General features: G+C 54.8%; 7 protein-coding genes across 7 annotated transcripts; 3 read left to right on the forward strand and 4 right to left on the reverse strand.

The window, feature by feature from the left end:
• Positions 1–164: 164 nt before the first annotated feature.
• rpl1 (ribosomal protein L1) lies at positions 165–1202 on the reverse strand. The gene is made up of 3 exons (XM_006961011.1): positions 1103–1202; positions 656–1027; positions 165–565 (listed from the first exon to the last, which is right to left on the reverse strand). The coding sequence occupies exons 1-3, from the start codon at positions 1119–1121 to the stop codon at positions 303–305; spliced, it is 654 nt and encodes a 217-aa protein (XP_006961073.1). The 5' UTR covers positions 1122–1202; the 3' UTR covers positions 165–302.
• A 318-nt stretch (positions 1203–1520) lies between these two features.
• TRIREDRAFT_73829 (uncharacterized protein) lies at positions 1521–6571 on the forward strand (the record flags this gene model as incomplete). The annotated part of the gene is made up of 7 exons (XM_006961158.1): positions 1521–1618; positions 1680–2536; positions 2593–3823; positions 3883–4117; positions 4183–5014; positions 5081–5754; positions 5819–6571. The coding sequence occupies 7 exons, from the start codon at positions 1521–1523 to the stop codon at positions 6569–6571; spliced, it is 4680 nt and encodes a 1559-aa protein (XP_006961220.1).
• Positions 6572–6922: 351 nt separating this feature from the next.
• Positions 6923–14362, reverse strand: TRIREDRAFT_73832 (uncharacterized protein; the record flags this gene model as incomplete). Its single annotated transcript, XM_006961571.1, has 4 exons — positions 6923–8346; positions 8425–8953; positions 9219–9304; positions 10261–14362. 4 exons carry the CDS (start codon positions 14360–14362, stop codon positions 6923–6925), a joined length of 6141 nt encoding a protein of 2046 aa, XP_006961633.1.
• Positions 14363–15409: 1047 nt separating this feature from the next.
• On the reverse strand, positions 15410–17166 carry erf1 (peptide chain release factor, subunit 1). Its single transcript, XM_006961572.1, has 5 exons — positions 17100–17166; positions 16858–16942; positions 16738–16787; positions 15537–16671; positions 15410–15473 (listed from the first exon to the last, which is right to left on the reverse strand). Exons 1-5 carry the CDS (start codon positions 17133–17135, stop codon positions 15469–15471), a joined length of 1311 nt encoding a protein of 436 aa, XP_006961634.1. The 5' UTR covers positions 17136–17166; the 3' UTR covers positions 15410–15468.
• Positions 17167–17771: 605 nt separating this feature from the next.
• Positions 17772–18348, forward strand: TRIREDRAFT_102668 (uncharacterized protein; the record flags this gene model as incomplete). Its single annotated transcript, XM_006961159.1, has 2 exons — positions 17772–18089; positions 18172–18348. The coding sequence occupies 2 exons, from the start codon at positions 17772–17774 to the stop codon at positions 18346–18348; spliced, it is 495 nt and encodes a 164-aa protein (XP_006961221.1).
• Positions 18349–18427: 79 nt separating this feature from the next.
• TRIREDRAFT_43919 (uncharacterized protein) lies at positions 18428–20896 on the reverse strand. Its single transcript, XM_006961012.1, has 5 exons — positions 20680–20896; positions 20366–20535; positions 20150–20279; positions 19664–20056; positions 18428–19625 (listed from the first exon to the last, which is right to left on the reverse strand). Exons 2-5 carry the CDS (start codon positions 20524–20526, stop codon positions 18750–18752), a joined length of 1560 nt encoding a protein of 519 aa, XP_006961074.1. The 5' UTR covers positions 20527–20535; positions 20680–20896; the 3' UTR covers positions 18428–18749.
• Positions 20897–22371: 1475 nt separating this feature from the next.
• On the forward strand, positions 22372–23546 carry TRIREDRAFT_73840 (uncharacterized protein; the record flags this gene model as incomplete). Its single annotated transcript, XM_006961160.1, has 5 exons — positions 22372–22388; positions 22454–22519; positions 22620–22727; positions 22846–23229; positions 23323–23546. The coding sequence occupies exons 2-5, from the start codon at positions 22471–22473 to the stop codon at positions 23544–23546; spliced, it is 765 nt and encodes a 254-aa protein (XP_006961222.1). The 5' UTR covers positions 22372–22388; positions 22454–22470.
• Between the last annotated feature and the right edge of the window lie 804 nt (positions 23547–24350).

Consider the following 24350-nt stretch of genomic DNA (forward strand, 5'->3'; position numbering starts at 1 on the left):
CCCACCGTAAGCTCAAAAACGAGTAAAAACAGTTAGTGTTAAAGAAAGAGAAATCATACATCAACATTTGAAGGCCGTCATCCTATCAAGTCGAGGATGGTTACAGAATACCTCTGTATGAGGTACGTCTGCGTGCACGGTGATATAATTATGAAAGAGCTGGTATCTTTGGAAATCCTTTGTTCGGGTATTATTATTGAAGCCATGCTATCTCAAAACGTCGCGCATAGCTCAAAGAGTCAGATGAAGTTTGACCACCCCACAACAAGAGAGGTTAGAAAAAAAAAAAGGCCACGACCTGTTTAGTAGAGGCGCTTAGGGGGAGACATGGAAGCCTTGATGGTAAGGCTTCCAACGTTCTGCCAGCCCTTCTTCAGGAGGGAGACGAGGTAGTTGATGGCAAGCATGATGTTGCCGATCAGCTGCTCCTGCTCCATGCCAACGTTGCCGACGGCGACACCCATGCAGAGAACCTTCTTCAGCTGGAACTTGATGGTGGACTTGACCTCGTTGATCTTGCCAGAGAGGTCGTCGGCGTGGGAGACGGGAGTGGGGAACTTGCCGGCTGTTTAAAGAGTTAGTCTGTGTGAGAAGAGAGAGAGAAAACAAAACTCGCGACGTTGGGTGAGGGTTGATGGATTGGCTTTTGACGTACCCTTGGACAGACCAGGACCCAGGAGACGAGGAATCTGCTTGATGAGAGTCTCGGAAGCGATGAAGGCATCGTACTTGCGGGCAAGCTTCTTGATGAGCTTCTTGTTCTTGTTGAGCTTCTTCAGGTCATCAACCGACATGGCATCGACACCGCCGTGCTTGGCACGATCGAGATCGTGCTGGTCACCGAGGATGCAGATGGACATGTTGGGGCGGGGGACGGAAGGCAGCTTGATGGTGCCGGAGAAACGCTTGTCACGCTGGGGGTCATAGTTCTTGAGGCCGATCTGGAGCTCGACGGTCTCGAGGAAGTTGCGCTTCTTGGTCTCGTTGGAGTACTCGAGGAGTTCCGCGACCTGCGTCCGGACGTTGGCTGAGGAGGGCACGCATTAGCATCGGGATGCCGTATATCAAACATTCCATGCCATAGCAAAGGACCAGCACATACCGACTGTGATCTTAGACATCTTGGCAGTCTCCCAATAGAATCAAGCGTATCTAATGGTGATCTGGACGTGGGGTGGTTGGTGAGATTTCGAGAACAGAGAGGCTCTGGGGGGGCCGTTGAATTTTATCGTAGTGCTTCTGTTTGTGGAGCGGGATTTCGCAGTGGGGCTGGTGCGACAAAGGGCAAAATTTTCTCACGTGCAGTATCACGTGAAAATGCCTACCCGTTACCTCGACTTGAAGATTTACAGTTTTTGTCCATCATAACAGTGTCATAAAGATACAAGTAATGGCCGAAAAACGAATAAGCTAACTCCATCAGTTAGGTTGGGATCTGTCATGCTGAAAGTGGCGGCGTCTTTTTCTCATAAACTTTTTGTTTACTCGGCGTGACTCCGTGGGCAGATATTCCGCCCAATATGTCGAGCCAAAGCATCCCTGAGCATGTCGACTTGCTCGGCAATCCAACGCCGGTGATGAAATGGCTTGAGGAGCAAGACGTGGGAAGCCAACAGAGGTGCGAGTTCACCGGACTGTCCCAGCCTCTATGTAGTTCATCTTTGCTAAGACGTATGTAGTCATGCTATGAGCATCTTCGACACGATCCTGGGAGAAGCCGCTCAGCCTAGATCTGTCTCGGGGAACGCCTGTGTGCGGCTTTGTGGCTTTGTAGAGCGGGTGTCCAAGTCTGAGTCAGAGCCGCTTCAGTTGTGGGCGTTTTCCCGTGATGTGACTTTGCGGCTTTACGACTTCTACATTGATTGGAATGAGTTTGACCATCACCGATCCATGAGGCTTGTCCTGGACCTGATAGCGCAGCTTCTCCGGCGGAATCCCAATCAAAAGGCGGCTCTGGAGACGCGGGATATCCTGCTGGATAACCTAGTCTCGATTGTAATCGGCCGCTCTACGAAACCTGTAGCTAAATCGGCCCTCAAGACCCTTGACTACTTCCTCGTCAAGGGTGTTTTCAGCTTGGATCATGTCAAAGCTACCCATCTCTCATATCACCAGGAGCTGGCTAATGCTGCCGACATAGAGATATGGAAGTTCTTGACCATAGAATTGTTGCATTGGACCCGATTACACTTCATCTGCCCAGCGGCCGGAAAGTTCATAGTGAGCTTGTTCCGTGCCCTGAGGCAAAGGGGTCAAGACGACTCTACGGGATTGAGCATAGAGACATGGCATCGATGGCTGCTTGATTTCCTGACGCAAGAGCCGGTTCTTCTGGAAAACTTCAAAAACTATATTTTCCTCCCGCTCTTCAAGGTCGATAGGCCAGAAGGCCTGAAGTTCCTGCAAATAGTCAACCAGCATGAGTCAAAACCAGTCTCAGCCGTTACACCCGCCAACGACGACTTTGACGCAAGCGCACTGCTTACCTTGGCTACTCTAGAAACTGGAAAGAAAGTTGGTCTTGTCGAGGAGCCTTGTAAGAAACTGTCCACCGCCGTCTTTACTGAAAGTTGGTTCTAACTCTGGGCTTAGACATTGGCAGCGACCAGGCAAATGAGGACAACTCGGCCATCACTCTCCGGGAGATTACCCTTGAGAATGTGCTTACACACCCATCTCACGAAGTTCGGACGTCAGCTCTGAGTCTCCTCATCAGTTCTCCGTCAACGACGAGGCCATACTCTGCCACAACCCTGGGCCTCCTCAAGAGACATTTGGCCACATATTTTGCCGATCCAGATGCCAAGTTTCGGGTAGATGTTTGCGCTCGGGTAAGAGACATGTTCAAACGGGTTCGAGGAGCAATCTCGATTTTGAAGAAGAGTATACCGCGAGCCAGGGCAAAGGCTCGAAAGAACGCCTCGAAAGACGCAGCATCTACCGCCAGCAAGCAAGCACTATACCGGACCAATATAATCTCATGGCCAGAATCTGAGTTGGTGCACTGCCTAGAGTACCACGAGAAGTTCCTTCACTGGTATCTACGGTTCTTGTGTGGCGAACTCTCCCCTACGGCTTCTTACCAGCGACACATTACATCTTTGAAAAGCTTGATATCCATACTTCGCATGGAGGGGGATAGCACGAAGACTTGGGAAACGGAAGAGGACCAGCAGCTGTTCTTTGACTATTTCGACGGGAAATGGATGCGAGCGCTTGCTGATCTAGTAATGGATCCGTTCGACGACGTTCGGGATACCGCCTCACTTGCACTGGCCCAACTTTTCGCTGACAAGAGGTATCGAAACTTCACTCTCAGCCCCGCAGGCTCGAGCCAGAAGCCTTCCAAGGAGCTTGATGAACTCTTACGTCGAGCTGAAGAGGTGTCAGTTCGGACGGCCAGAGCTGATCACTCTGACGGTGTCGCTAGAGCCTCGCAATTGCTCTACAAATTCTCGGACACAGAAGATGAGAGACTGAGGCTTCTTTCTAAACTTGTCGACACCTTGGATCAGAAGGTTTCAAGGGCCGAGGCAGACTTGGGACAAGCCGTTTTGGAGCAGCCGCTGCATAGTACGTTTGCATCGCTGTGCTTCACTTGGCAAGCGGTGTCTGAAAAGAAGTTGTCAGTATTCGAGGCAGAGTCTGCGACTGCACTGCAGGATAGAATGATCGCCTGCTGTGAACGAGTGTGGAAAGCTGTCCGCGAGGTTCTCTGCGATGACTCTCCTGAGGGGCACCTCCCAGAAGAGATGGAGGATACTGAAGGGCTTGATACAAAGGGTCTTTTGAGTTACAGTTTTCGTGCCATTCATGAGTCCAGGTAAGCTGCTTCAAACTAGGTTCGGAAACTTGCTGAGTTCTTGGCTAACTTTGATGTAGCAATCTCATGCGAACAATAGCGCTTAGCATGAGAAATCGCTCCCGCGAGGGACTCATTACACCATCTCGGAAAGCCTTTGAAACCATTGGCAACCTGGCATTCGAGCAGCTTGCCAACCTGAGGCATCGCGGTGCGTTTACAACGGTGGCTGCGACCTTTGCCACCTGTTGTCAGTTGACCAAACATTTGGATTCTGTCGAGGGCGGAGAATCCCTACTCGACGTATGGTACAAGGTAAGTAGATCTCATTCGCGAATCAGTTCCGTTTATGCATGGCTCTGTTGACACATTGTGATAAGGGCACGTTGAACGAGATCTTCACTCAGAGGTCGACTACTCGCAGATCTGCTGGAATCCCCTCGATGATGACTGGAATTCTTTCAGCAAACGCATCCAACCCGTCCTTCGAAGACGCAATGGCCAAGCTCATTGAGATCGCAAGCATCGAAGCCCGAGTAATAGAAACAGACGGCTCCAACTTGCCTCAAGTTCACGCCTACAACTGCCTCAAAGACATCTTCAAGAACTCGTTGCTGACATCCATGGGGAACAAATCCGAGAAATATCTTCCCCAGTGTCTCGAGCTAGCGGCCAGTGGGCTCAGGTCCGAGGTCTGGGCCATTCGCAACTGCGGCTTGATTTTCCTTCGCAGCCTGATCGATAGTCTCTTCGGATCCCAGGAGAGCAAGGCGATGATCGAAGCAGGCTGGGATGGGAAAGCCAACAGAATTCCCTACCACCGCTACCCCAACCTTCCGACGGTGCTGGCAGGTCTCTTGAAATCCGGCCACAAGATGGTCACATCGACGAATGCCACTTCGTCTGCTGAATCCGTCTTCCCGGCACTGGACATCATCCGTCGGGCAGGACCCCCTGACCTTCTTCGGGATGAGATCCAGATCCATGTCGCTGCCTACTTGTCGAGCCCTGTATGGCATGTGCGCGAAATTGCTGCTAGGACACTCTGCTCTTGTTTGCTCCACGACAAGTGGCTCGCCGTCATGCAAGGCTTGGTGTCCAAATCTTTGAGCGACAAGGGCATCAACGGCCAGAACCATGTCCATGGAGTCCTCCTGTCACTCAAGTTTCTCATTGAGAGGTTCAGCGAAGTAGCACCGGATCGTCTATTAGGTATGTAACATTCCTCGAGACTCAACCCAAATGGACGACACAGTAGATTGACTGACAGTTACCCAGCTGACTTGCCCAATTTGACGTCTTTCCTTGAGACAAGCCACATTGACAGCAGATATGTGCACTGCCCTGAGATTATCGCCGCATATCTGGAAGTCGTCAACATGATATGGATGTCCCAGATATCCAGATCCCAACCCTTACAGCCCTCCAAGGTCCTGATACCCACGAGAAACGTATCTGCGTTGCTCAAAGCCCAAAGCATCATCAGCATGATCCTCTCAGCATCACAGGAGCACGACCCCGTGGACGAAGTCAAATCTCTCCTCTTTGGCAGCCGCCTCGGCGCCGACACCATGGTTGCTGCTCTTGAATCGTTACAGAAACTCTGGCATTCAGCCTCGACTCCTGACTCCATTCGAGTAGCCCTGTGCGATCTGTACATTGAGGCTTGTCTCAAGACGAGCTTTACGGAGCCTCAAGTGGTGGCCATTGAGAACTTGGTCGAGTTGATGAACCAGCTTATTGCCGAAGACAAGCTCGACTCGCTGCCCATTGACTCGCTCCTGAGCATGTGGGCAGTACTGCCCCAGCGCTCGCTCAACCCCTCTCTGTCCAATGCCATTGTGAGAGTCAGTGGGTGCTTGGTAGCCCTAATGAGCCATACTAAGCGCCTCTCGACGTCCGCTCTTCGGAATTGGGGCGCCATGATGGCTGATGCAGGGTCAGATGACAAGGTCAGTAGCCATCGAACCCGCTCCCCCCTTTGTGAGCATTTTGATGTTCTAACTCTCGATATAGAGTTTCGACACCCGCTTCGCAGCAGCCCAATCCCTCTGCTCATTCTTCAGCGTCACCAAAACACACTGCACCAGCGAAGAATACCTCCCCGTGATACTACCCCTCTACGACGTCCTAAACGACGACGACGACGAAGTCCGCGAAGCAGGATCCACCGCAGCGAGGCACATCCTCGGCCAGAACCTCGCCCCCCTGGAAGCATCCAGCAGCCTCCTCCACTGGCTCGCCAAGCACTTTTCCAGCAGCGCCGAGCTCAAGGGCATTGTCGCAAGCCGCATCACAGGCCATGCCGCCGCCGCCGCCGCCGCCGATCATCCATGGAAATCGCCTGAAGAGCAGCTCCGTGCCGCGCTCAGGGCGGATGACTCCCTGTTTGCCGTGGAGGAGCAGAATCTCTTCGTAGATGAGGTGCGCGAGGCTACTCGCTGGAATGCAGTCTTCGAAAGCCTCGAGTGGGACGGTGAGGCATCGGAGCAAGATGGCAAGATCCTCGACAAGCTGGACGAGTGGGTTGGCAAAGGGCTGGATCAGATGCAGCAGTTGGTGAGGCAAGAGGACGGGCCTCTTGGCTGGGCGTCGAATGCTCACGTCTTTGCCATTGGGACGTATATTCTTCGCGGCGCGGTGACGTTGAATAAGGGTCATGGCTCGCCTAGGTTACGCAAGGCTGTGCAGGATATCAAGGAATTGTTGAAGGAGCCGCGTCATCACCGTGTTTCGAGACTACTCGTGGAACCCCTAGAGGAGGCATAGACAGGAAAAGAAGGAACTCTAGACGGAAAAAAGAGAAGAAATGTTCATGATAGACAAAGTTTGTATAGCAAGACGAAACCGAATTGATTTATATCCATATTCCATGCAAACCAAATAATAGCCTCCTTTAATCCGAACCGCCCCAGATATACCTATCCAGACCTTGAACTCGCTGCCAATGTATACAAAAGACTCAACTTTAACGCCTCGACTGAAGAAACAGAAGACGAAAGGCCGTTACCATGCGTAATGCCTCGTCCAACAATCCAGATACCCAAACAGTCCACGCTTGCTCTCGCTTATAATTCCTCAACCCCGCTGGTCATCAAATCGATGACAACAGCAAACCCATCACGACTTCATGCTCTCCACCCCTGACCCCCTAGACGACGTCGAACCAGGCCTATCAAACCCCCCCAACTTCCCCAGCTTAGCCGTCAGCATGGTGTTCTGCGTCTGCAGCTGCCCGACCTGCGTCAACAGGATCTCAATCCTCTTGAGCGCCACGTCCCTCTCGGCCCTCGTCTTCTCCAGCTCCATCGTCAGCCGCATCTTCTCCTCCCGCTCCACGGCCTTTTGCCGGCGGGCCTCCGCCTTGCGCTCCTCGTGCACGCGCTTGTCCTCGAGCTTCTGTAGCTCTCGCCTGTACTTTGCCTCTTGCTTGGCAATTTCCTTCTCGTGCTTCTCGCGCAGCTTGGCCACGACCGCTTCGTCTTTTTCTTTGCCACCGCGCCGCTTGTTCTCCAAGCGCTGCGTCATCTGGGCGGCCTTTTCGTCTAGCTTTCGGCGCTTCTCTTGCAGCTTCTTAAGCTCCTTCTCCAACAACTGCTTTCCATGGGATTTGGACTCGTCCGATCCCGCCACACTCTGGGTGCGTGCCTCTTCGGTCAGGGACCGCTCAAGGGCTGATCTAAATGTGCGTATGGAAGATGTCTCGCTAATATCTGAAATTTCGGGTTCTGTGTCGTGCTCTTCGGCGGCTCTAGATTCCGAATCGTCCCTGGATTCCAGGTCGTCCAGGCTTGTATTGCTCTCTGCAGGGCTCCCCAGCGTTCGCAATCCACTGGCAACGACGGAAGACGCTGCTCCAAACACTCCGCTAATGATGCCGTATATGCCGTTGCTGCTAGGCATGTTCTGTACCGATTCCCTCTTCTCTGCTTCTATTTCTGCCTTGCTCTTCTTGAGGTCCTCGCTGGGACGGGCCTTGTGCGTGGGAAGCGCCCGCGGACTGCCGCCATTCTGAGGCGTCGGAGTCTCGACTTGCTTGGATGGACTCTCTGACTTGACAAGGCTTTCGGCGCTCTTGGAGTTGAGCGCTGCAAGGGCTGTCACCCACTTGACGAATTTTGCGGCGTCTCCCACGATTCCCGGCGGCGTGCCCTTTTCCACCATGAAGCGCGGCACGCTGCCTCCTGGATCGCTTCGGGTTATCATTATCCACTCCACGGCCATGGGTCGGCGCTCGCGCGACTCGGAACTAGAGCTTGGAATATCGTCAGAGCTGACGTCTGTCGACAGCAATGACGTCTTTGAGCTAAGCTGATCGTCCTCGACAGGAACCTCCCTGATCATCTCCACAGATTCGTAGGAACCGCGGATGATTCCCGCTCGCGGCGGACATTCGTCATGGAGGCACGGCTTTGATACAATGACGTGCTGCCGTAGTGGTCGTTGCTGATCCGCAGGTTTGTACTCAAAGTCGGTCGTAAGAAGAAGTGTGATGAAGTCTCTCGGAGCGGTAGGACCAGGAAACTGCGCCGATAGCTGGAAGACTGTTGTTAGAGAGAAGTCAGCATCCAACTCCGCATATAGCATTAACACGAAAGCAACCACCAATCTATACTCACCACTCAAGCGTCCCGAACCCTCCACCTCTCGACTCTCAACATGCCTATCCGCCCCGACACCTCGGATATTGCCACTCCCAGGCGACCCCTGCACCTTGAGCGTCTCGGGAAACTCCTTCTCGAGCCCCATCTTCCAGTCATCAAACGACAAACCATGGTGCAGACTGCGCCTCGCAAACCACGCCCCCTTGCCGTCCTTCGCAGCCAGCTTGTACACGCTAATGTTGAGCGGATTGTCCTTTGCGTTCATCTTGACCTCCTTCCATTCCTTGCGCAGCTGCTGCGCGACCGCCAGCGACGAGCCCGGCTGGCGATGCTGCGACAGGGCCCGCTCGACCTGCTCGAAGACGGCGCCGGCCGGAGCCGCGGCGGCGCCCGTTGCGGAGGCCGTTGTCGTGGAGGGGATGGATTCAACGACCGTCTGGGCGTCGATGAAGGCTTCGTTCATAAAGGGCTTGAGGTTGTCGACGGGGACCTGGTCCCATTCGATTGGGCCGAGGGCTCGCAGCGGCTCGTGATGGGCCATGGCCGGCTTGTGGGTTGCTTTGGGAGAAGCGTCAAAGAGAGGAACAGCAGAAACAAAGATGAACAGCAGATGCGCCACGCAGAATCAGAATTAGGGGGTTGGGAATCTCAACAGCTTCGCAAAGAGGCAGAGATGGGGGGAGAAAGATGATGATAAGGGAAAGGGAACTGGGAAGAGAAGAGCAACGTGAGGTCGGGACAATCATGTCATCCGCCTTGGTGTAATCGAGGCACCTCTATAGACACCTCGTCCAAGTACTAGGTAGTGACACAGGCAGCACCCGCCTGTGGAACCCAACTGGCGGCGCCCCGTTCCAGCGCTCCAGCCCCTGTATTCCAGGGCTCTTCAGGCTCCCGTCTCCATTCCAGCTCTCCATCTTCCAGGCACTCTTGTCGCTTCCCAGTTGCGCGTATTGACGTCACCGGGCGGTCACCCTGGCCAAAGCGCCCAAAGCCGCTCCTGTTTTCCAGCTGTCCGGGGCCAGTAGTCGACGTTTGCTTCCTAACTAGGACTGCCGCTGCTGCGTCATCTCTTTTTTTTGCAGGGTAGGTCCGAGCAAGATCAAGGGGAATGGATGATTTGCGATTTGATATTGCATGTACCTTGACCTCATGGATCGATCGGGCGGTATGTACTTGAGATCTACGCAGCCATCGCGTAATAAATAATCACAGGCTCATTGCGGCACGGTTCCAACGAGAGGCCATCAATCAGCCAATGCCCGTTGGTTGGGAAAAAGTCAATCGTGATTTGTATTGTTTCGGGGCTTACTTGTGCAGACAACCCCTTTGCGAAATCTAGATTGCGGACTTCGCAGCTCCGATTGCACCGACCCCGACTCCTGGCCGGCAACTCCGAACTCAAAAGGCATTTGCAATGTTGTATTTCGGATCTCTCTCTTTTACAATCGTATATACTTTGATCACCAGGTTATTACTTCACATGACCAGACCCTTGGCCTTTCCAGGAACAGTGAATGCGTATGTATATACATCATGCTATCTTCTTTGTGTATGGAGAACCCCCCCCATTGAATAAACACAGCGAACGAAAAAAAAAAAACAAAAGGGTCGACAACACACATCAAAAGCCTACTAGTAGAACAATCCTCGCGTGAAGCATCTAAAGTCAACAAACCATCGATCCATCAATGCATCAATCAATTCGCCGAGTAATTCGAGCCAGCCAGCCAGCCAAGCAATAACTTGCTCCTCAACAAGCACCAACACCAACACCGACACCCTCTATGTAATAGTATTCGACCGCGCCTCAACACAAAGCACGGCCCCCAATCAATTACCACCACTACAGACTGCTCAACCTCGCCTGCATCGCAGACTTGTGGTCGCTCCGGCAGCTTCCGCAATAGTCATCTCGCCAGGCCTCAAGCGCCCTCCTCCGTTCCGGTGGGATCGAGCCCATGGCCTTCTGCGACGACGAAGCGTCCGCCGTGTCCTTGCCCTTGTCGCTGCCCTTGCTCTTATCCTCGTACAGCATCTCATCCAAGTTATCGCACAGCGACTTTTCATTCTCCAGCCAGTTCTCCCACTCCGACTGCAGCACCTCTCGCTCAACGCTGTTGACCACCCTCATCGCCACAAGCAAATCATGCCGATACATACCCAGCCTCTGCCGCGTTTTCCGCAGCCGCCGCGCGGTTGCCCGACTTGACGGCAGAGACAGCGACGCTCCGGCCTCCTGCCATGGCGAATCCATGCTGGTGGCGTCCAACAGCTCCCTGAACGTGCCGAAACACGTGCTGTTCTGCGGGAACGGCGGCTCCTCATTGTCGGCCCCGGAAGCCTCGTGCAGGTCCGCGATATATATGGCCTTGCTCATCATGTGGTTTGGCGACACGCCGATCCGGCGCATAAAGTTCGCCGCCCGCCGCTCCTGCCACCAGGTCGACGACTCCGTGGACGATAGCATCAAGTTGGTGAAGACGCTCAGTCCCAAGAGCAGGAGCAGGAGTCGATGCGCGGTCACGACGTCAAATATCTTCTTCACCGCCGCAATGATCCACAGAATGACCGACGAAACCATGCTCTCGCCGAGGGAACGCACCGTCTCGAACAGCATGGCTGTGAGCGTGCGAGGCTTGATGGCCTGCTTCTTCCTCGCGTCGGTCGGCGCCGGTGAAAATATCACCGTCTGCGTCTGCTGGCCTACCGAGCCATACACCTGAATGGCTCTGCTGGTGCGGCTTCTCGACCCCAGCTTGTGGACCTGATCCGTGGCCAGCTCCGCCAGCTCCTCGGCATCGCTGATCGCATCGTGGAGAGCCTGGCGATCCACTAGGCTCTTCAGCACCGGGGACGACTTGGACCAGTCGACACGGACGTAAAACGCCAGCTTACACCTCGACTTGGCCACGTATGTGATGACCACCTTGGTCACCAGCTTGAAATGTTGCGAATGGGGGAGGTGCCACGCCGTCCTAGTATGCGTAACCACGTACGTGACGTGATCGTTGAACACGTCAATCGTCTGAGAGTCTCGGATGTCCGCCGTCTGCGACCGGCCAAAGACGTCCACGTAGTCAATCTGGAAATGAAAGTCGCGCTGCATGGGCTCACTGCCACTGGCCGACCACGGCCCCTGAGCAATCTGCTTCGCGCGATGCTCAAAGTATAACTTCGGAAACACAAAGCTCTTGTCGCCAAACAGCACATGGAAGCATGCCTTTGCACTGATTTCAAAGTGCCTCTCGGCCGCCATCTCCGTCATATCGTCCGGCTCATAGATCACTTCGTGCTTGGGCAGATTCAACTTTGCCGGCAGTTTCTGGCCGGGAGTGGTTCCCGGAACCACCAGGTGCGGGAGGTCGCCTGTGCTCCGTTCAAGCAACGGTACTGCAGTTGTGCCATCGTCCATCGGCGTGGTGGATGATGCGTCTTCCCAGCTCTCCGCGCTTGGGCTGGGCCTCTCGTATTCGTGCTTGTCAATGTTGACCAGAGCGTTGATGATCCCCATAGTGTCCAACGGCTCTTCCGCCTGCAGGTTGTCCACGAGAAGATTGAGACGAGCGTGGAGGAGATGGAGATCATCGAGGAACACCTTGATAGTTATTCTTGTGTACCCTGTGTCGTTGAGGTCCTTGCCCAGATGCAAGAAGATGAAGTCGCAGTCTCTGCCAGAGGCCGCAGTCACCTCCGTAATGATGTCCAGATGGATGCTGTATGCTGTGACCAGGCCCATCTGCTGGCCGTAGAAATACATGTTCTCTGCCGTCACATAGATTCTGCCGTCGCCGGCAAGCAGCTCGCTTTCGGAGCCCCGCTCCAGCGAGCTCGACCATGCGGCTCGGAAGACAAGCACCAGCCTCTCCTCAGGTGGCGCATTAGGGAACAAGAGTCGGAACTGGGCGTGCTGTATCTTGAGCTCCGGAGGGTAGCCGGCGGGCAGAGTATCGCTAGCCTTCTTCGCCTGCGCTGCTTCGCCGAGCGGTGTCTGCGAGCCCTCAGACACCACGACGCCAATGGGGTCGTCATCGCCAAGCTGGGGAGCAGTGGCCGGCTCGGCATGCATTGCGCTCCAGACATTGCTTCCCCAGTAGTTGGCCACGACTGATGTCGGAAGTCTCTTGCCCTCCAAGACATGCCCGCGCTCTCCGGCGATGAGCACGGCGGTGCGGCTCAGGCTTGTGATTGTTGGGGGTCGGGCCAGAGTAGGGGGCGCAAGCGTGCCGGGCTTGTTCTCGAGCAGGGGGAGGGTAACGCCCGTCAGCTTGGCCTGGCCCGAAGACGTCAGAGCCAGGGAGTTCCCCACGAGCTGTGAGCTTTGGTTTCCGGTAACCATGTTGGTCAGGCCGCCGGACGAGCTGGACGTCGTCAGCGTGGGTTCCGGGCTCGAGCCGAACGTCGCTTTGCGGTGAAGGTCGAGCTTCTGGATGATCCTCGCCGCGTGCTCTCGGCCGCTCTCACCCTCCTCTCGTGCCAGGTCGCGCCCCAGCGCCGATATCGATCGACGAGATACGGTCCCGTTAGGATCATAGCTCTGCCGGGCGGATGTGCCACCGTCTGCGCCGGGGACAGCCAGAGTAGCTGAGCGCTCTACGCTCGGCACCGTGTCGTCGGATGAGCCCATTTGCGCGTCAATACTCTTGGCGGAGAACTCGGGAATGCTAGGGGCACAGATCGAAAACGCCGGGTCGATGCCGCCACCGGCCAGAGGACTGTTGCCTCGGTCCATGGTAGCTTCAAATGCCTTCTTTTTAGTCACCTCAAACACCTCCAGCCAGTCCATCAGCTCCTTCTGTGTCTCGGCTTGCAGCAGCATGCTGCGGCTCTTCGTCTTGAGCTCAAAGCAGAATCGTCGCTCCTCGCCAGGAGCCGGCTTGACATTGCAGAGCAGCACGCCAATCTCGTCACCCTGTAGGACGCCCTGGGGCCCAGGCGTAAGCCAACCAAAGACTCCATCGCGACAGTAGTACCACCGCCGAACCCAGTTATATCGGACAGGCTTGCCGGTCGCCACGCGCAAAAACAGCCAGCCCTGTATCTCGGTGATGGCAGCGCCGTTGTCGTTGGGCCGGACGCTGACGGGTCCGCGCGAGCCCAAAAAGGCCACGGTCGAGGCGCTGTAGTCCTCGAGTTCGCGAGAGGGCCTGAAGCTCTCAAAGGTCACATCGCTAATGTTCTTCCTCGCATTCTGCATCTCTCGCCTGAAGACGTTGTCCGACAGCTCCATCTCCTTGGCCCAACCTCTGACACGTTCGAGCTCTCGGCTCCACCGCGTAGCACTAGTCGCCGCGTCTCGGGCCCGGTTCATCTCCTTCCACATATCGCAGCAGACCTTGACGAGGAGCTGGTCCAGCGAGAAGCGGAGCTGCGGCGCCAGCTGGCAGTAGTCCATGGCGGCCTGAATATACGCCTTGCGGTTCTCGTACACGGAAAAGGCGTCCTCTCGAAGAGCGGACGGCTCCTTGGTCTTGGACTGGGACACATAGCGGGCGAGGGTCGTGTCGTAGGTCCTCTGGGTCTGCTCCAAGCTTCTCCTTATCTCCTTGAAGTTCCGCAGCTCCCCGGTGAGAAACGACCGAATCGGCTCGACGACGGCGGTCTCCATCCGTTTCTGCGTGCTGAGCAGCTGCGTCCAGAGCTCCCGCGTGCCCTCGCTGGTGCGCTTGAGGGCCAGCAGGGTGTAGTCGTTGTCGATGACATTGTCGGGAAAGGGAGTCGTCTTGGAGAGGTAGTTGTTGATGGTGTCCTCGAGCGAGAGCAGCCCGCCCATGAGCTTCGACGTTGCCGTCACATAGCCGTTGAGCCACTTCTCGACGGCGTCGACCTGGTCGGCAAAGTGCGTCGCGGTTGCGCGGAAGGTTGGCGAGTCGAGGACGGCCTCGTTGAGCGTCACGGGCACGGCACGGTCTGCGGGCTTCGGCGCGGCCGCCGAGGTGCCAGTTGCTTCTGGCATGGTGACGCTGTGATGTCGTTATGTGAACTGCAACATTGAGAGCGTTATTAGTTTGCAAGGAAGAATAATGTACAACGAAAGGAAAAAGGAAAAATCGCTTCAAAGATCTGGTTGTGATGGCGGTATGTTTGCTTGATCTGGTCTGCACAAGTTAGGGGACTTGGCGTATCAGAGGCACCCCCCAATGAGCTGCTACCGTATTACTCGTGTGGGGTAGCGAGATGACAACCAACCACTGAGGCTCGCCGGCTTTCCCCAACAGTGACGGTATCGATAACACAGCCTTTGGAGTACCCTGATGACGTAGGTTTCACAGGCTCTCGTTGCTCGTGCCTGCAACCAACACACAAACAGGGGCAGCACGACCAGGCCGGCGGTTCAAAGACCATTCAATGATGACATGAATGCGATAGAGCAACAAGTACATTCCACTCGACGGCTGTGCGTTGGGAGCATTCTATATCTTCCCGGTTTCGTTTTGTTAAACACACACAAAGACTACTGAGGTAAGGTACCTAGCAATAGCGTGGCGGCCCCCTTGGGCTTGATACGGTCTTCTATCAAAAAGGAGCGTCGAATTTCTATTCCTTTTCTTGTCCTGCAAAACTGGCTTTATGGCAATTGGAACTCGTCTGTGGGCAAAAGAACGAAATGTCAACTTTTTTGTAACAACAAAGGCCACGCGTTCACCTCTAGTATTCGACGGTAAGGACACGTAAGCACGGATATTCCTCTTGTCTGAAGGCGCCTCCCAGCATCTACCCCATTCCATCACGCCGGTCCCAGCTATGCAGATGACGCCTGCTAAGGGTCTTCAGTCAGCTTCAGGACGCTACAGCAGGAGAGCACATTGACATTGCTTACTCTTTTTCCTTTGCTTGTGAAACTCAAGTGGCCGTCATATTTGCGCGAAGCGGACTTGGTCGCGTCGCCTGGTGGGCCTGATGAGCAGGCACTCGACCAGGACCTCGCATCAAGCGCCTTTGAGCGAATGACATCGGCGCGACATCTTCTGATCCCGAAGGGTCGCGAGGCGCGTCGCTGTCGTCGTGCGCGGACGGGTTGACTTGAGCAGGTCCCTCGTTCTCCACGAGGGAATCGGTTGGTCAATCTGTTCCCTTGGAGTCAGTCTCTATGCTCAGTGGGAAAGCAGTGGTATCTCAGGTTTGCTCACCGTCGTAGTAGTCATCATCGTCATCCTCGAGATCTGCCAACTGCTCAAAGTTGACCTTGTAGCGCAGGATACCGCCAATACCACCGAATCCCTTGACAAACTGGTTGCCCTCGGTGGATCGGTCAGACACAAATTCAAGGGCGGTACCAAAGTCCTTGTAGTGCTCAGCAATCCACTCAAGGAACGACTCCTGGGACACAATGTCCATCTCTTGACCGGTAGCCTTATCCAGGAACTTCTCGCGGTTGCTCTGTTCCTGCTGCTTGGTTGTGTGCAGGATAACCTCGTTGCCCTCGCTGTCCTTGAGAATCCAGCGGGTGATTTCGAGATTCTCAAAGATGATGAGAGTCTCGACGGCACCAAGCTCCAGAGCCTTCAAAGTGTCGTCGATACCATAGCAGACCTTGCCGGTATCCTGGCTGATTTCCTCAAAGTACTTGCCGATGAGCTTCTTCTCCTGGATAAACTTGACGTTGCCGAGAGTCTCGGACGACAGCTCAATGGCCTGGTTGAAACCGTTTTCGCCACCGTAGGAGACGTCAACGACCTTGATGACCTTGACCGCCAGACGGTTGTCGAACATGTCGGAGGCGTTGAGATCGTTCTTGAAATCGGCGGAACCAGCGAGAATGAGACCGGCAACGTTGACCTTGTCGGCGGTGATGAAGTTCTGCACAGCCAACTCGGCGACCTTGCGAACGTAGTTGTGACGCTTTTCCTCACGCAGACGGGCGAAACGCAGAGCGGACTGACCACCACGGCCGTGCTTCTTGGGCAGATCGACGGAAAACTTGTGGACGATTTCACGGGTGTTTCCGCTGAGGGTGCCGAACAGCGCGCCGTTACCGTCCATGATGATGAAGCCGAATTTTTGGTCGGACTCGAGCAGCTCGGCCAGCGCTTCGGTGTGGAACTTGTTGTCGCAGAGGTAGAGCGAGGTGTTGATGGGCTTGAAAGGCTCAAAGTCGATGTTGACCTTGCGCTCCTTTCCTTCCGAGGTCAAAATTTCACCACAGTACACGACAAGGCCGTTCGGGGGAACCTTGTTGTACAGCTTGAGACGCTGCTGGGTCGAGGTAATGGCGGACAAGACGGACTGTCGGTTGACACGAGACTTGATGTTGGAGGCTGTACCCTGTAGGGTCGTCAGTATTCCGTTGCTTCAACGGCCCCAAGTCCAACATTGAGGGTTATTCCGTACGTATTCTTCAGCCAACATCTTGGCAACACGAGAAATCTGATCCTTGGGAGCTGCGCGGCAGTTAGCATCATCGATCGGGTGCTCGCAGGGATCGGTATCGGCGGTAGATCAGAAACGCACGGATGATGAGGGAAATCATGGAGGTTCCATTTCCTCGGGCGGCCTCGAGGCGCTTGATCAACTTCTTGATCTTCCAGATCTCGATCTGTTTCCGGCCTTGTCAGATACTGCTGCTGTATGACTCTGCAATTCTCGATGCCGACGCGGGGCAGCGTAGGCAAAGGTAATGAGGGGCACCATCAGGGGTCACGAATATTTTTTTTTTCGCTGGTGTACGCCTCATAATTTTTTTTAGAACTTACGTTCTTCTCCGCCTCACCGGCCTGAGGGTCGCTCATGATGAAGGAGATTGAGAGAGAAGCACTGGATAAAAAAAAAAAGGAAAACAAGAACAGCAATAAAAAGGAGAGTCTCCCACCGCTTGACGGGTCCTTGATTCGAGAGCGCCGGCGCGTGCGAGCGTGACACTGAGTCGAAGGAGGGCAGCGAGTGTTTGTTGGAGGAGAGTCGGAGGTGCTGCAAGGCTTTTGGTGGTGGTAGCACCTCGTTTTTACCCTACTCCGGAAAATCCCCCCCAAAAGTCAAGTGGCGGGCGCTGCTAAAACTGGACCGCCGCCGTGCAAGGCAACATTTTCCGCCTAAACGTGGCTCAAGGGCGAGAGCGTTATGTAAGCACGCGACGTCACCAGCTGTTACTGATGGCTCGTTCGCTGCTTGTCATTATCCGGCCCTTCACCGCCCGGCAGAACGCATCGAGTTGAACGCTCCCGAGCTCGAGATACTGTGCTGTAATAGTTGCTGAGGGCGAATTGATGCACGGTGACATCCCTGCAGCATCCCGGCAGCAACATCTGACAATCGAGGCAGAACACACGCAGTGGTGCCTAAGGGGCGGTAAAGCCAGCTGAAAGCCAGAAGAAGTTTCCCCCGTCTACGCAGAGCCTCTGACGCGCAATCGCCCTCCCCTTCCAGCCATGGCCTCCTCCCTCCCCACCGAGCTCGGCAGCACCATCCAGGCCGGCCACATCAGAAGGCATCCCGACCCGCGACAGGACGTTGCGCCGTCCACTGCCGCAGACAGGCGCCACCTGGTCGACCTCCACAGCGCTCGCCGCAGCGACATTGACGTCTCCGAAGACGAAGACGACATCCCGTACAGCGTGCTGCGGCCCCCCAAGAAGCACTACCACCTCCCTCCGCTGCCGGACCTGCGCTTCGAGCAGAGCTATCTCCACAGCATCGCCTCAGCAGATACCTGGTGGAAAGTATTGCTCATTACCGTTAGGGACCAGGTTGGTGCTGCACAGATCCTCCCCCTCGGATAGGGCTTCAATGACTCGGAAAGGTTGATGCTGACGCGGGGAATGACAACAGGTATTGATGCCCTTGGCCCAGGGCGTTCTGCTGAACTTGGCACTGGTTGGGTGGCACCATTGGAACAAGAACGCCAGATTACATGGCGATTCAGTAGGCGTCCGCCTGAGGAGGTGGTGGTATGGCGTGAACAATTGGAAGCTGCCCAACAACCCTAATGCCAAGAGACGTATGTAAATGATTAGGTAGGGCGGTGGCATGAGAGCAACACAGACACTCGGTTCATTAGCATGTATTATTATCATCGGGTCGACTATGCGAATACGCAGTCCGTTTTTTGTCTATCATAATGAGGTTTGAGAGCACATTGCGCCTCCAGCCCGCCTTCATTTTCCACACCTAAAAGGAATCAACACACCGGTGACCGCGTCTCAGATGGCATCGTAAGCCCTCTCTTGCGTTTTTGTGATAGAAGCGTGACTCTTCCTGATTTTCATGGCCCCTTGTCTAAATCCGTAACATTCAACTGATAGTACACTTTCGAAAAAAATAAAGTTGTATCGGACCGTCCGCCGCTTGTTTTAACCATAACTCCCAAGATGAAACATAAAGTTGATTGGGCTGAGCTATCACGTCTCTTACTCCTGACTGATGATCTTGACAGTCTCAGGTACCAGTTGTGCCGGTTGTTTTTCAGGGCTTCCTCTAAATGCCAAAGAAGTTGCCGGCGCGACAGATGGCACAGTCGACTGGTCTCCAGCTTGTTGTTCGGTAGGTTGTGGCGTTGTAGGCCTCTCAGGAATCTTCACATTGGGCGTAGTTACTGTCGCCGCCGTGTCAAAGGGTTGCTGCTTGGGCGTAGGCGTATCTGGTGGGCCGGTTGGTGCATCCTTCGAGTTCTCTTCTTTGCTGGCGGGAAGTAGGTTCGCTGCTTGCTCGCTCGGGGTGAGCACTCCTTTCAATTTGGGCGGAGTCACCGAGAGCTTCACGACCAGTGTCTGAGGCGCCACCTCCAAGTCGTCCTCATCCATGGCTTCATCCTTGAACTCGTCTTCGTCCTCTGACTCTTCCGGAATCTGAGCCTCAACATCCTCTTCATCGTCCCCAAACTCGGCCTCGCTTTCCTCATCGTCTGTGTTGGCGGAGCCATTCGCTGCAGCATTCGCCGCTGCCGCTCTACGCGGCCGGCCAGTAGGGTTCTCTGCGGCAGCCTCACCAGCCTCCTCCTGGGTATCATTTGGTAGGTCTTCGCCTGTGGTGACATTGAGCCGGGGAGGAGCTCGAACAGTGCGACCGCTTGATGTAGTGACAGGTCCCGTCTCCGCTGGCGTGGTGGTTCCGGTGTTGCGGGCTGAGCGCCTATAGCCAGTGGAATCCGAGAACACGTCTTCGTCGTCGGAGTACGTGTACTTCATCCGCTTGCCGCGAGTACGACCTTCGTATAATGAGAATCCGGGCTCTGGGCGTTTGAACTGTTCTTTGCGCATCTGCCGGTATTCTCGTCGCTTCCGTTTCTACGGGTTCTGTCAGCTCATGTGTCGAGGAGGCGCACACATTTGCAAGGGAGGGGTACCTCTTCTCCTGCTTCGAATCGCGGGATGGCTTGGAGAATCTTATGACTGAGCTTCTTGGCCTTGGGGCCTCCGTCCTTGGTCTCGAGCTTCTCGGCCAGAGCCTTGAGCTCATCAATGCTGCCGGCAACGCTCCACCAAGTGCGGTTGGTGCCAGCAGGGTTACTCTCGCGATACACACGGAAAGCGGTATCATCCTGTCCCTCGACCAAGAAGTACCGGCGCTTGTCTCCATCGGATCCCCATGGTTGAACTGCACGCGGTTGATTGATGTCGTCCTCGTGGCGATTTTGTTTGTACGACTGATTGATCAAGCCCTTGAGGGTTTCCGACGAAGACATGGCCCAGAGAACAAGGTAACGCAAAAGGTTCAGCTGTACAAGTGACATGTCAGCCATTTGTAACTGGGCGCGCTTTTCTCTTTCCGAAAGGAAAGAGGAGAGAGTCGCTTATCAAAGAATACGCACTCTTTCGGTAGGGTTCAGAGAGCCAAAGGTTGCGCCACCGGCCAGCGGACTCTTGTCCTCCCATGAACGGGGCCATTGGTTCTTGTGAGATGCGACGGCGTCTTCCAACGCCCTGGCGTAGTGACCTGGTCTGTCGGTGAGAACAAGAGCAAAGGGAGACACTGTTAGCCCATGCGCACGCGATGCCGGGATAGGACGAAAGGGGCATAGCATTACTTGACATCCTGCTTCCGGTTGAGGAGAAGACCGAGGACGGCGCATAGGAAGTGTTCGACTCGATCGCCGGGGATGGGCTCGACAACGTCTCGTTCCAGTTCCTGCGGCCCGAAGTGGGCGAGCGATTTGGGAAATGCGTCGCTGAAGCGGCTTCGAAACATCACCAGGAACTGCAGTAAGCCATGTTAGTTGAGCCTAATGACGTCTGCACGCGAAATTTCGCGTCGCTTGACACTGTGAACGCGCCCTGTCGCCACGCACGAGCGGCCGGCATTGAATGTCGAGAAGCAACATGATTGACAGGAGAAACGCACTGCAATATCGGGGTTGTCGGCCAGGACATATTCGTGAGGTGGTGAGGGCGATCGCTTGCGCGGCGGCGGCGATGGTTCCTTTGGCGGCTGCTCTGATAGCTTGGAGAAGAACTTTAGGATCCCCGACTTGGCGCCGGTCGGCGCGTCACTCAGGTCGTCCAACTCGGCATCGGAGGGGACAGGCGACAGGGACGAGAGAGATGACAGATCGGAGGAATCGTCGTCTGCGGCAGCCATGGCGCTGAGGCTCGGGTCGATGCGATGGCCGGTGCTGTGTGGATGAAGGAGGGAGGTGGGAGAGGCACGTCGTTTGCTCAGAGAGATTGTGGATGCACTAAGGTAGCAGCTACAGATGACTTCTGATAGGCCACGGGCGGTTATCAAGTGGTAGTTGCCAGTCACCTCACCAAACACTTGCAGTCTCGACGGCGGTGCTACAGACAAGAGGCAGCTCTCAGCCGAGTCTCCATTCTTAAAGGTCTAGCTATGTTCATCTGTCTTTGACGCCCAGGCCGTATTTCGGCATAACCATTGGCCGCGCATGCCACAAGTTTCGGTCTCATATCGATCCCTCGCAGACTGCGGTCACGGCCAAAGTAGGCAGAGCCCAGGCAGGCAGAGCTTGGGCCAACCTGGGAGCGCCTATCCAGTCTCGAACCATTGCCTGTATCCCAGAATCCAGCCAAGGACGTTTATGCCCCAAAATCAGTGGCTCAGCATCCCGTCATTTGCACCCAGGTTGGTTTTACGAGTCTCCCCGCATCCAAGCCCGGCACCACGTATGTCAAGGGCGTAGAGCAAGCCGCTGAACGTACGCCTTTCGGTGAAGAAGCGAGGAGAACGCGCCCATTCAGGGAAACACTTTTTTTCCTGCGCACCGGTTGAAACCTGACGTCCAGCGTCGGATTCGCTCTTTGATATGGCGTGTGATGCATCATGGCAAGAGCATGAGAAGAGAGCAGGCCAATATAAGTCCAAGTTAGCAAGAGAACAGATATCGCATTGGATGCACACGGTGACAAATGCTTAGCAACATGATGGTTCCGCGGTAGTTTCCACGCAGGGCGACGCGCGCCTCATGGCTGTAGAGACGCTCAATCTCACAGCACGTCAACTGAGAGGTCTTTGCTTGTGGATGAAGTACGGAGCAGAAATTGTGGGGGTTTTGATGCCCCTGTCCTTGGGGCAGTCATTGACAAAATAAGCGAGACGCGAAGGCGATGCCGTAGAGTAGATCGATCCGCTACCTGTATGTAATTGTTGAGGAAGAAAGATCACGGTATGTCTGTAAGTACTGCCGTATGATACGACCCAGAGTCGGAAATTGTGCGATGAGAGCCCATGTAGAAAGTGCACAATTGACTACCTTGGAAATCAAGGATCAACACAGACATTCATTGGGGACAAAAGCTTGAGCTTCTCTCATGTGAATCTCGTAAGTACTCGTATTTCTTGGTATTACCCTGCCGTATCGATTGAGAGCCTTGCATGTCATTTGTCGTCCCACTTATTTTGTCAGCCGCTTGAGAGCCTTGGAGAAAGTGGGGTCCCACCCGGTCTGTCCAGCGCTGGCCAATGCGCGTCCTCGAAAAGTTCAGTCACGTGGTCAGGGTTCCTCTTGTGTGGCAGAGGGTCCCGCACACAAAAAATTATCGAAAGCCGGCCAAGCGAGCGCCTCTTTGTCAAAACACCAAGCGGCCGGACCTCAGGTAAAGCCTCCCAAACTTCTCGCGCTGCCGGCGGCCCAGCACTGACATCAATCCCTCCCTCGCAGCTACCCCGAGATTCACAATGGGTCGTGTTATTCGCAACCAGAGAAAGGGCCGTGGCTCCATCTTCAGTGAGTAGCCGGCTCCCGAGATGCAGTCTTTCGACATCGAAAATCGAACTTCTTTGCGTCTCGAGAAACTTCGACATCTCTAACCATGTGTTCACAACAGCGGCCAACACGCGCCTGAACAAGGCCCCGGCCAAGTTCCGCACCCTCGATTACGCCGAGCGCCATGGCTACGTCCGCGGTATCGTGAAGGACATCATCCACGACCCTGGTCAGTCCAATCTCCCCCGAGAACGCGAAAAAGCTGGACGACCGACGAGAGAGACGGGAATCCATGGGTCGAAAGGAAGTGTAGCTAACGAGGGAATTGCTTGTTTGCGTGTGTATAGGTCGTGGTGCTCCTCTCGCCAAGGTCCAGTTCCGCCACCCCTACAAGTACAAGCAGGTCACCGAGACCTTCATCGCCAACGAGGGCATGTACACCGGCCAGTTCATCTACGCCGGCAAGCGCGCTGCTCTGACCGTCGGCAACGTCCTGCCCGTCGGTGAGATGCCCGAGGGTACCGTTGTCTCCAACGTCGAGGAGAAGATTGGCGACCGTGGCACTCTGGGCCGCAACTCTGGTGGCTACATCACCATTGTCGGCCACAACCCCGACGAGGGCAAGACCCGTATCAAGCTGCCCTCTGGCGCCAAGAAGGTCGTCCACTCCCGATCCCGAGGAATGATCGGCATCGTTGCCGGTGGTGGCCGAACTGACAAGCCTCTGTTGAGTACGTGAACCCTGGCACTCCCCTTGTTGGAGGAAGATGGAGGAGAGAAGGAAAAAATGGGAAGAGATTCGGATTGCTAACAAACTCCCACAGAGGCTTCTCGTGCCAAGCACAAGTTCGCTGTCAAGCGTAACAGCTGGCCCAAGACTCGTGGTGTTGCCATGAACCCCGTGGACCACCCTCACGGTGGTGGTAACCACCAGCACATTGGTAAGGCCTCTACCATCTCACGGTATGCCGTGCAGGGACAGAAGGCCGGTCTCATTGCCGCCAGAAGGACGGGTCTGCTCCGTGGTACTCAGAAGACGAAGGAGTAAGGTGGCTAAAATTCATGGTCTCATTGGGATGGTGTTACAGTGGCTTTCTTACTATGGATGGTGCCGGTCAGGAATGGAACTTGGCATGGCTCCTCTGGCAAGTACTATTATGACATTTCGTTGCAAATAAAAAGAACAAAAGACGAGCCAATTTCCTTGCCCACTCTCTGGACGTGAATGAGTCGGTGGCGGTGATGGTCATATATACCTTTCACCAGATTAGATATCCTGTAATGGCTGGTTAATACGCATGAAGAAGTTGGGCCCTTGGACTTTGGCACACTTGAGCCGCGGCATATCGATATCTACATAAAGTACCTACCTGATGTACTACCTATCGATGTTGATGCTAGTACCCGTATATCAACCTCACATTTCACTCCCTTTCAGGTCTGTCGGCGAGTTTCTGAGCTCGGAGCTTAACCACTGGCAGCTGCAGGTGCTTCGTACATGTGCGTACCTAGGTAGAGGTACCTAGGCACCTCTGATTCCTTCGGCTCCAACTTCTCGACAGCCTTTCGTCTGTGTCCGCTATTGCATACTTACGCAGCAGCCTTGTCATGTTGCTCATATGATAATAAACGGAGTTGCTGCGTACAAAGAAATGAAAACAACAAGAATTCAAAAATCTTGTCCAATGGCTGAAGCTGAGAATCCCCCCATGAGATAATGACAACACGGCTCACAGCTAACCTAAAACAAAAGCCACGCAACTCCGGCACCGTCAAACGTTCGGACACAAATTACCTACCTGCCCGCCACAAAGGAGCAGGGGGGGTTGAGGGAGAGGAGGCACAATAAGCC

Source organism: Trichoderma reesei (assembly GCF_000167675.1).
Source record: "Trichoderma reesei QM6a unplaced genomic scaffold TRIREscaffold_1, whole genome shotgun sequence".
Classification (NCBI taxonomy): Eukaryota; Fungi; Ascomycota; class Sordariomycetes; order Hypocreales; family Hypocreaceae; genus Trichoderma; species Trichoderma reesei.

What these genes read in the sequence shown, in the direction of transcription:
- rpl1 (XM_006961011.1), bottom strand. An exon ending in GGGTCCTGGTCTGTCCAAGG is followed by an intron (nt 566 to 655) that starts GTACGTCAAAAG and finishes CTCTTTAAACAG; the next exon opens with CCGGCAAGTTCCCCACTCCC.
- erf1 (XM_006961572.1), bottom strand. Translation starts at nt 17,135, where the DNA reads ATGAGCGACCCTCAGGCCGGTGAGGCGGAGAAGAAC. An exon ending in CATGATTTCCCTCATCATCC is followed by an intron (nt 16,788 to 16,857) that starts GTGCGTTTCTGA and finishes ACTGCCGCGCAG; the next exon opens with CTCCCAAGGATCAGATTTCT. An exon ending in AGATGTTGGCTGAAGAATAC is followed by an intron (nt 16,672 to 16,737) that starts GTACGGAATAAC and finishes ACGACCCTACAG; the next exon opens with GGTACAGCCTCCAACATCAA.
- TRIREDRAFT_43919 (XM_006961012.1), bottom strand. Translation starts at nt 20,526, where the DNA reads ATGTTTCGAAGCCGCTTCAGCGACGCATTTCCCAAATCGCTCGCCCAC. An exon ending in AACCGGAAGCAGGATGTCAA is followed by an intron (nt 20,280 to 20,365) that starts GTAATGCTATGC and finishes TCTCACCGACAG; the next exon opens with ACCAGGTCACTACGCCAGGG. An exon ending in CTCTGAACCCTACCGAAAGA is followed by an intron (nt 20,057 to 20,149) that starts GTGCGTATTCTT and finishes TCACTTGTACAG; the next exon opens with CTGAACCTTTTGCGTTACCT.